This window comes from Marmota monax, unplaced genomic scaffold, assembly GCF_021218885.2.
Source record: "Marmota monax isolate L192 unplaced genomic scaffold, Marmota_monax_Labrador192_F-V1.1 WCK01_AAM20220418_F8-fsc00366, whole genome shotgun sequence".
Lineage (NCBI taxonomy): Eukaryota > Metazoa > Chordata > Mammalia > Rodentia > Sciuridae > Marmota > Marmota monax.
In genome coordinates this window covers 823721-833118 of record NW_026693123.1, presented here as the reverse complement: position 1 = coordinate 833118, position 9398 = coordinate 823721, and the positions used below count along the sequence as shown (strand labels likewise).

Below are 9398 nucleotides of genomic sequence, written 5' to 3'. Positions count from 1 at the left end.
TTCTGAAGCATACAATTTATAAAAATTCTATATACAAAATACAGCAACTGGTAACAACCCCAGTTTTAATACACTTTATATACGATGTACCAGGGTTTAATGCCCTGATAGGAGCAGAGGCAATATATAGTCTCTGCATACTGAACATACAATTAATTTCTTGATGAAAAGAACAAAAATGACAGAAAGCAAACACGTAAAGAAGCTTCATAGATGGCAGTGGAGAGCTTTTTAAAATAAAAAGTTGCATTCTTTAATACCAGAGACCAGCATTGTTTGGACCCTTAATCCTAAGAAATGTGCCAAGAGATCAGAGTGGTAGCAATGAGATTAAGGTCAAGGGCTCAAAGTTATCTAAAACTAATTTAGGGTTTTTCCCCTAAGGCGATCACCCACCTCCCAAACCCAATGTCACTGAGAAATCTAGGTGCTGATGCCAATAGTAAATGAACGAATTGGTAGGTGGGACTTTTCTATTATTTACTTACGATTGGATTGCTATGTCCACACTGGCCACAAGCAGTAACAGTCGATATTGGCACTGTTTTTCCCCCTCACGGGGAAAACACTAATAGCCCCTTTGCAAATATAATTCCTCCTTCAATCCCCGCCCTCCCGCCCGACACCGCCAGGTCCCTGGACCCCCAACCCCCATGGGTCAACACACTCTCTTCCAAATACAGGACTCCAATTTTCTCCCCCACGTCCGTTCCCTTCAGGGTATCCTGAACTCAACAGATTTCTGCAGGAAAGATCAGTTGGTTGTTTCTGGAGCCTAAATGGGGTGCGAGAGAGAAGGTCCAAGAAATCATACTCCGGAGAGGGGACGGGGAAATGCCAAAAGTCGTGGTGGAAGAATGACAAGGCTGAGTCGATTTGGAAAAAGTTTTGGGAAGTATTCTGGATCATCTTCTTTCGGTCCCTGGGCCACTGGTGCCCCGGAGCTGGGGCAAGCCGGAAAGCAAGCACCGGAGCGGGGCGTAGGTCCTCCAGCAGCCAGCGGCTGGGGCACGAGGCCTAAATGAACCGTCCAAACAGCAGCAGCAAGATGGAGGCGAACGGCGTCCAAGTTCCTCGGGGCGCCGAGCGGCCACCGCCGCTGCCGCTCCTGCGCCCGGGTCCGTACGGCAGGTCCCCGCGGCCGCCCGCAGCAGCAGCGCCGCCGCCCGGGCGCGGCGGGTGCGGGACTCCGTCGTCATCGTCCAGAGGTTGCTCGCCTCCAGCACCCCCGGGGCGCTGCTCATCGTCGTAGTCCTCGTCGTAGTAATCGTCCAGGCCCCCGTCCGAGCCGCTGCTGCCGGGGCCATTGCCCAGCTCCGCGCCGAAGCACAGGCGGGCCATGTTCTCCTTGACCGACTCACAAATGGGCCGCTCCAGGCCATCGCACACGCAGTCATTGAGCAATGCCGCCTTGGGGACGGCCAGCATATCCTCGATGACGGTGCGGCACTCGTCCGTGCAGCGCAGCCCGTTGAAGAGCTTACCGCAGTAGGTCAGATAGCGGTTGAGCGCCAGGTTACAGCGGCTGTCGCGGTCGCAGCGCCGCCGGGCCTCGGTGCAGCCCATGACCCCGCCCGCGCCCGGGCCGCCTGCGCCGCCGCTGCTCGTCCGGGGCAGGCACGGCTCAATGGCGCGCTTGGTGGACTTGCAGTTCTCGTCCTGCGCGCAATCACAGTCCTCCAGAGCGGGCCCGCGGCGCGTGTGGTTGAGCTGAATTAGGGCCGAGATGCAGTGGCTCGGGCAGCGCCAGCGGGAGGAGAAAGAGGCGGCCGAGGCCGGGAAGGCGGCTGCTGCGGCCCCCGGCGCGTCGCCCCCGCTGCGCTGCGCCAACACCGGCGCGCACGCCTCGGCGTATTGGTTGTAGGCGTAGCTGCACTCCGGCTCCCCCTGGCACTGCAGCAGCGCCTGCCAGCAGATGAGGCGGCGGCCGTGCGCCAGTCCTGAGCCCCGCGGCGCCGAGCACAGCAGCTGCAGTAGCGCCATCAGGCACAGCCAGGCGCCCGGCACGGTTCCCCCGCGGGCCCCGCCGCCGCCGCCCAGCAGCGCGGCCACCATCGCGGGCAGCGGCGGCCTCCGGGCGAGGAGGGGAAAGGAGACGAGGCGCGGGGAGCAGTGGACGCGGAGCCGGTGGAAAAGTTTGCCCAAGTCCTGCCCACTTCTTGCATGAGTGTCTTCATAAATCCATGCGCGCCGCTGGCTGATGCCCCGCTGGTGGCAGAGGTGGGCTCTTGCTCCGGGTGCGGTGGCTTCCTGGAAATGTTCAGCCGCCGAGATCTTGCCCCGCTTCTCCAACCAGATAGCCGTCCGCTCGGCCCCCAGAGGTGGCGGGAGTCCCTCACTGCCGCCCCGGGGGGCTGCGGGCCGCGGGCCTGCGGCGAGGTTGCAGGACCGCGCGGCACCGCGGGTGCATTTTGCTCCGCGCCTGCCTGCGCTGCGGCCGCTGCGGGTCCTTCCTCTCGGGCTCAGCACCGAGTCGCCGCTGGCTCTCGCATCGCGCCGCTTCCTGGCTCGGCGTCCGTGAGCTGCCCGCCTTCCCGCGGCCCGGCCGCCCTGCGTCCCCTCCCCCTCCGCCCGCGGCGACCCCGGCCTCAGCCGAGCTCCGGGAAGGGCCTTCTAGGAGGCGCGGAGAGAACAAGAAACTCGGCGCGGCCGGAGAGCGGCTCCCGGGTTTCCTTAGGCGGCGGCTTCTCTGGTGACCAGAAGCCCGGGGAGCGGATCCGCTGAGCCGGGCTGCGGACTCTTTAGCAGTGAGGCTTTAAATACAAAAGTGGGCCGGGAGCCCCCGCGTGGTGCCGCGGTGCCCCCTCATTATGCATGCATGGAAAAGCAAACAAACAAAAACATTAGCAACGCTCCTCCGGCTCGCGGAGCCCCGGCCCCGCGCGCTCCGAGCCTGCCCGCTTTCTCCTTTCTCCACTCTCTTTCGCCCTTTGCTCGGCCCCCTTTCCAGGCTTTTCGAGATGCTATTGGTCCTGCCTGTTGTTGTTGAAACTTTTTTTTTTTTTACGAGCCGCTGGAGTGGGGTTGCGGAGTGGGGGAGGGCGGGGAGGGTGGTGGGCAGCTCACATTCAGGCATTCAAGGCTTGAAAGGAACGGCTTAGGGAGCCTGACAGAGGCCCGGAGCTCCTCCTACTCTTAAGGAGGCTCGGATATGGAGCCCTAGCTCGCGCACGGAACCAATGGCTAGGCTTAGGGGCAGCTGTTAGCATCCGGCTCAGCCACGGGCCTTTTTGTTCGGTCCTTTTTCCTTCTTTTTTTCCTTTTTTTTTTTTTGAGCGCAGTTGTATTAGTTCTCACCGATCCTACTTCCCAACTCCCCATCTGTGCCTTCGCCTAGGTTCAGAAATCAGTTCATTTGTCAGGTTCCCTATCTTTGAGTTCTAGTCATGACGGGGACCGGGGTGGGGAAGAATCCAGATAATTTAATGTGGGGCTTTTGAAACTTAACCTCCCCCCCCCCCTCGCGCACGCACACACACACACACACACACACACACGCGGTGCAAGAAAGACGCACGCCCACTTCAATTGGGGGAGATGTTAATCAGAAATTTACAGCCCTCCCTCTCCAGCACCAGCTAGCCAAACTGGTAGGTATGACTCTTGCACCAGGCAACGTTTTCAAATTGCAAGACAGAAATCCAATCAACCGAATCATTTTCTTAGGAATATATTTATATCTCGCACGGTAATGGAGAAATAATAGCAACATTAAAAAAATTCAGGAATGTTGAGCAGTACCATCTGGCTGCAGTCACAACACACAGGAAGGAGATAAATCGACACGCAGCAAGGTTTGTATTAAAGTGTAAGTTTCAGTCCTCATTAGGACTTGGGAAGCTGGTTTAAAGGAGGCTGCCCTGCAGCCCCATCAGCTTTTGCAATCCTGGAGCGGGACTTCAAGAGCTACCTTAACTGGGGCGCAACGCAGCCTTTGGCCACCAGAGGCACCGGGCGTCTGCGGCCTGTCAAAAACTGGCGCTTTTTTACTCCCCTTTCCGTGGAGAGACTATCAACTCCATCTGTCACAAAAATTAAGGCTAAATCTCCTCTCCAGAAGCGGAGGGAGCCGGGGCTCCAGCGAGCTCAAAGTTGGGCTGCGCCACTCTTCAGAGTCCAAGTGAATGTGAAATGGCAAAAGTCAGAGTCACAGCCACAGCCCGCTTACATATCGGATTGCAGAAAAGCGTCCTGCACACGCGGAGACTGCAGTAACCCCTAGAGGCGCTGGGTCTACCTTGGAAATCTGGACCTCGGCAAGTCCGCAAACAAACAAAAAACCTTCAAAGAGTCAGGTTGAGCTAAGACAGATCATCTTCCTCTGTCTTGAATAGTAGAAAAGACACAATATAAAACTATACTTAAAAAATAATAGGAAGACTGTAACTGCGTGATACATCAAAACAACCACATCCCTGGCTGTTTTTTTTTTTTTTTCTTTTTTCTTTTTGTGGTCGCTCGCGCGCGCGTGCGTGCGTGCGTGCGTGTGTGTGTTTTTTGCGGGCGGGGGGGGGGGGTATTTGGACTTGTCGTCTTAGTCCTTCCCTCTCAAACAGGCTAAAAGAGCTTGGAAAACTCATCCCTTCTCTGTGACTTGGATCTCTCATGTATAAGGTTCAAGGGTAGATTAGACACTTAAGATCCCTTCCATCAGTAATGATCTGTGATCTTAAGGAGCAAGTTTAAGTTTCAGTCGCTTCTTTAAGTTACTGATTTAGGTCGTTGAGTTCCTTTAGAGTAGTCTCAAAACAGCCTGGAGGCCTTGTTTAAAATTCAGATTGCTGGCTTTGGGAGTTTCTGATTGGTAAAACTGGGCCCCCTGAGAATCTGCATTCTTAACAAGTTCTCAGGATACTGCTGCTGCTTGTCTGAGACCATACTTTGAGAACCTCTACGCTAAAGTTTTTAGATTGATTGATTGATTGTAAAATTAGCTACACTGTGGCCTTGATGGAACTCTCAGGGGAATGGGCAGCCCAAGAGCTCTGCATGCTCTAGGGACACCACCATGCATTTGTATAGCATTGGCATTGCACAGTTGAAGGGCTATCATCTCCCTTTTTGTTGGATTCTTTCCATCCATTCAAAATAGATGATACTTTCTCCTATTTTATACACAAGAACAAAGAACTTTTCTAGACCATAAGTTCCTATACAAGAGTATGCCATTTCTATGAAAACTGTTTTGCTTTTTTTCCACTCTCTCTTCCAGTTCTCCTCTTGATTCACTCTTCTCAATTAATCCTCCATTTCACTTCTCAAAGTCATCAATGATGGAAATATTGCTTTGAATGGTCACTTCTCAGTTGTTATCTTGATTTTACAGCAGAAAAAAAAAATGGCTTTCAGGACTAAATACTTTTCTGTTCCGTATTTTACTCCCAGGCAGCTCTTCTCTCTCTAAATTTTCTCCTTAGGTGATCCCTTAGGTGATATTATCCAGTATCTTGGTTTTAACTACATCAACTAATTTGACATTTTCAACCTCAGTCTCTGGTCTCTATTTTTATATATTCATTTACTGGTTCAAAGAATATTTTACACTTAGCTTATTTGCTGATCTTTCTGTGATAGATAGTCTCCAACATTGGTCTCCATCAGTGTTCTCTCTCCATATCAGTGCAACTCAGATAAAGAGGCAGAGTCTTTTTTTTTTTTTTACTTAATTGTTTTACTTGTTCTTTTTGGATATACATAACAGTAGAATGTATTTTGACATATTATACATACATGGATTATAACTTATCCTAATTAGGTTACCATTCTTGTGGTTGTACATGATGGGGAATTTCACTGGGTATGTATTCATATATGAACATATGAAAGTTATGTCTGATTCATCCTACTCTCTTTCCTACTCTCATCCCCATTTCCTTTCCTTAATTACCCTTTTTCTAATCCAATGAAATTCTATTCTTCCCTCCCACTACTTATTGTGTGTTAGCATCCACATATTAGAGATGACATTTGGCCTTTGGATTTATGGGGATGGCTTATTGCAGTTCCATCCATTTACTAGTAAATGCTATAATTTCATTCTTCTTTCTGGCTGAGTAATATTCCATTGTGTATATGCACCACATTTTCTTTATCCATTCATCTGTTGACAAGCATCTAAGTTGGTTTCATAGCTTTGCTGTTGTGAAATGAGCCACTACTAAACATTGATGTGGTTGCATCACTGTAGTATGCTGATTTTAAGTCCTTTGGGTATATAACAAGGAGTGGGATAACTGGGTCAAATGATGGTTCCATTCCAAGTTTTCTGAGGCATCTTCATATTGCTTTTCAGAGTAGTTGCACCAGTCCCACCAGCAATGTATGATTATAACTTTTACCCCACATCCTTGTCAACATTTATTGTTATTTGTATTCTTGCTAGTTGCCATTCTGACTGGAGTGAGATGGAATCTCAGTGTAATTTTGATTTGCATTTCTCTCTTTGCAAGAGATGCTGAACATTTTTTCATATATTTGTTGATCATTCTTATTTTATCTTCTGTGAAGTGCCTGTTCAGTTCCTTTGCCCATTTATTGATTGGATTATTATTATTATTTTTTGTTTGGTGTTAAATTTTTTTGAGTTCTTTGTATATACTGGAGATTAATGCTGTATCTCAGGTGCAGGGGGCAAAGATTTTCTCCCATTCTCTAGGCTCTCTTTTTATATTCTTGATTGTTTCCTTTGCTGTGAAGAAGATTTTTAGTTTGATATACAGTTCCATTGATTCTTGATTTTACTTCTTGCGCTTAAGAGGAGTGTGGTTGAGGAATTACGTTCCTAAGATGGCATAATAGAGATTTGGGCCTACTTTTTCTTCTAGTAGGCACAGAGTCTTTGGTCTAATGCCTAGGTCCATGATCCACTCGAGTTGACTTTTGTGCAGGGTGAGAGATCAGGTCAAATTTCATTCTACTACATATGGATTTCCAGTTATCCTAGCACCATTTTGTGAAGAGGCTATCTTTTCTCCAATGTATGTTTTTAGCACCTTTGTCTAGTATGAGATAACTTTATATATGTTGGTTTGTTTCTGTGTCTTCTATTCTATTCCACTGGTTTTCATGTCTATTTTGGTGCCAAAACCATGCTGTTTTTGTTACTATAGCTCCTTAGTATAATTTAAAGTCTGATATTGGAAAGGTGGTAGAGTCTTAATTCTTCTCTTCTTCAATCTTGGGCAGGCCTTAGTGACTTTGACCAATAGAATATGGTGAAAATGACTGACATTTTATAGCTTTCAAGGCTAATCACATGAAACTTTACAGCTTCTACCTGGGCTCTTGCAATGCTTTCTCTGGAGAAGCTGTATGGTTTGGATGTCAGGTGTCCCCCAAAAGCTCACGTGTGAGACAATGCAAGAAGGTTCAGAAGAGAACCTTGTTGTAAGAGTCTTAACCCAATCAGTGCATTAATCCCTGATGGGATTAATTAAAGTGGTAGGGTGTGTCTGGAGGAGGTGGGAATTGGGGCATGGGCTAGAGGTATATATTTTGTATTTGGAGAGTGGAGTCTCTCTTTCTTTCTCTGCTTCTTTATCACCGTCTTGTGAGCTGCTTCCCTCTGCCACACTCTCTCACCATGATGTTCAACCTCACCTCAAGTTCCAAGGAATGGAACCATTCTGTGGACAAAGACCTCTGAAATTGTGAGCCCTCAAATAAACTTTTCCTCCTCTATAGTTGTTCTGGTCAGATCTTTTAGTCATAACAGAAAAAAAAATAGCTAAAACAGAAGCCGATGCCCTTGAGATAGCCATGTTGTGAGGAATCCTAAGCTTTCCATTTTTAGAGGTTATATCAAGATCTTTGGCCATCTTCCTGCCATTTTAGCCATGTGAATGAAGAATATATTAAATGTGTAATTAAAAACATGTCTTGGATTCCAGCCCAGTCCAATCTTCAGATGACTCCAGCTTCAGCTGTCACTTTACTGAAAGTACGTGAGAGGAACCCCAAACCAGGGTCTGGACCAGGTGAGGAAAATGAGAAATCTATGTGAAATTTAAGAAGCGACTCACTGTCATAATGGTATAGTGGTGCTGTAGAGTCCCTAAAAGTGAATGTGCTATAGTTTGAATCTGGAATGTCCCCCAAAAGCTCATTGTTACATTCCATTGTAACAATGTTCAGAGGTGGGGCTTTTGGGAAGTGATTGGATCATGAGGGTACGGATCTTATCAATGAATTAATCCACTGATGAGTTCATAGTTGAATGGGCTATTAGAAGTTGGAGGAAGTAGGACACTGAGGACATGTCTTTGAAGAGCATATTTTGTCTCCCGACACTCACCTCCATACCCCTAGTAGGGGAAAACATGAGTCTAGTCCCCCACTATCACAAATTATGCAGTTGAGTTACCCACATTTGGGGAAATCATATCTGGAGTGCAATGGATAAGCCTCACCCTGTGAAAACCACCTTTATGGTTGTGGTATCTCCCTTGCCAGGTAAGTATTATTAATTATTAGGAACAAAGTAGAAGAATGGGAACCCCATGTGAAAGGACACTTCACTGATGGACACCAAAGTTGGGTCATTCCCACAGCCAAAAATCTGGAGACTTCTCTAGGCTCTACTTTTTATCTTTCTTCAGAACTATCTACATATTCTTGAGCCTTGTTAATTCTAATAATATGCCACTCACATCCAGCCTTCCTGTCTCCTTAACTGCCCTATATTTTAGAAGTTTTCCTCATTGTTGAACACTAGATGTTTCCTAACTTGTCCTCTAAACCAGAATCCAAAGTAGGGAAGCACCTTCAAAGCACTTGGGAGCTTTTTCAACAACATATGCCCACTCCAGTTTTGTTATACTTGAATTCTTCCCTGGAGAACAAGGAATGTGTATTTTGGGGAAAAACACAAAGACCTATTTCTGTTTAAATAATCCTGACAGTGATTGCCAAACTTTCAGATTTCATAAACAAGTTCATTTTCAAAAGGAAAAAGATGGAATTATCTTTTAAAAAAAGATGCTATTTATTTTGTCCAGTATTAGCAAGCAAACATTAAATAAACCTCTTTCTGTCATCTGTTAATTCTAGTGTTTTATTAATTTAAGGAGATGTGAAATCCCTAAGGCAGGGAAGAAATAACCAGAGAATAAAGGCCTTTATGTGGAATAAATTTAGATATTTAAGGAATTTACTACATTGTCCTATTTTTTTTTCTCAATTCAACCTAGACTTCCATACAGGGAATATTTCAGAAATTTTTACATCTCATGATAGCATTTTGGAGTTGTCTGAAATGATCCTCCATGTTGCTATAAATGAGCCTGATCAAGTCACTACTCCACTTTAAAATTTGCAGTGATTCTTCAGGAAAACACTGAAGGTCAGTACTATGGTTATAAGATGTAATAGTTTGGAAGACTAATTTCAGATATTTAACC

At 47.2% G+C, this 9398-nt stretch overlaps 1 protein-coding gene and 1 pseudogene across 1 annotated transcript; both read right to left on the bottom strand.

The window, feature by feature from the left end:
- Positions 1–623: 623 nt before the first annotated feature.
- Positions 624–2605, bottom strand: Gas1 (growth arrest specific 1). Its single transcript, XM_046455013.2, has one exon. It carries the CDS (start codon positions 2053–2055, stop codon positions 1018–1020), a length of 1038 nt encoding a protein of 345 aa, XP_046310969.1. The 5' UTR covers positions 2056–2605; the 3' UTR covers positions 624–1017.
- A 5702-nt stretch (positions 2606–8307) lies between these two features.
- Positions 8308–8459, bottom strand: LOC124099791 (U1 spliceosomal RNA; annotated as a pseudogene).
- Between the last annotated feature and the right edge of the window lie 939 nt (positions 8460–9398).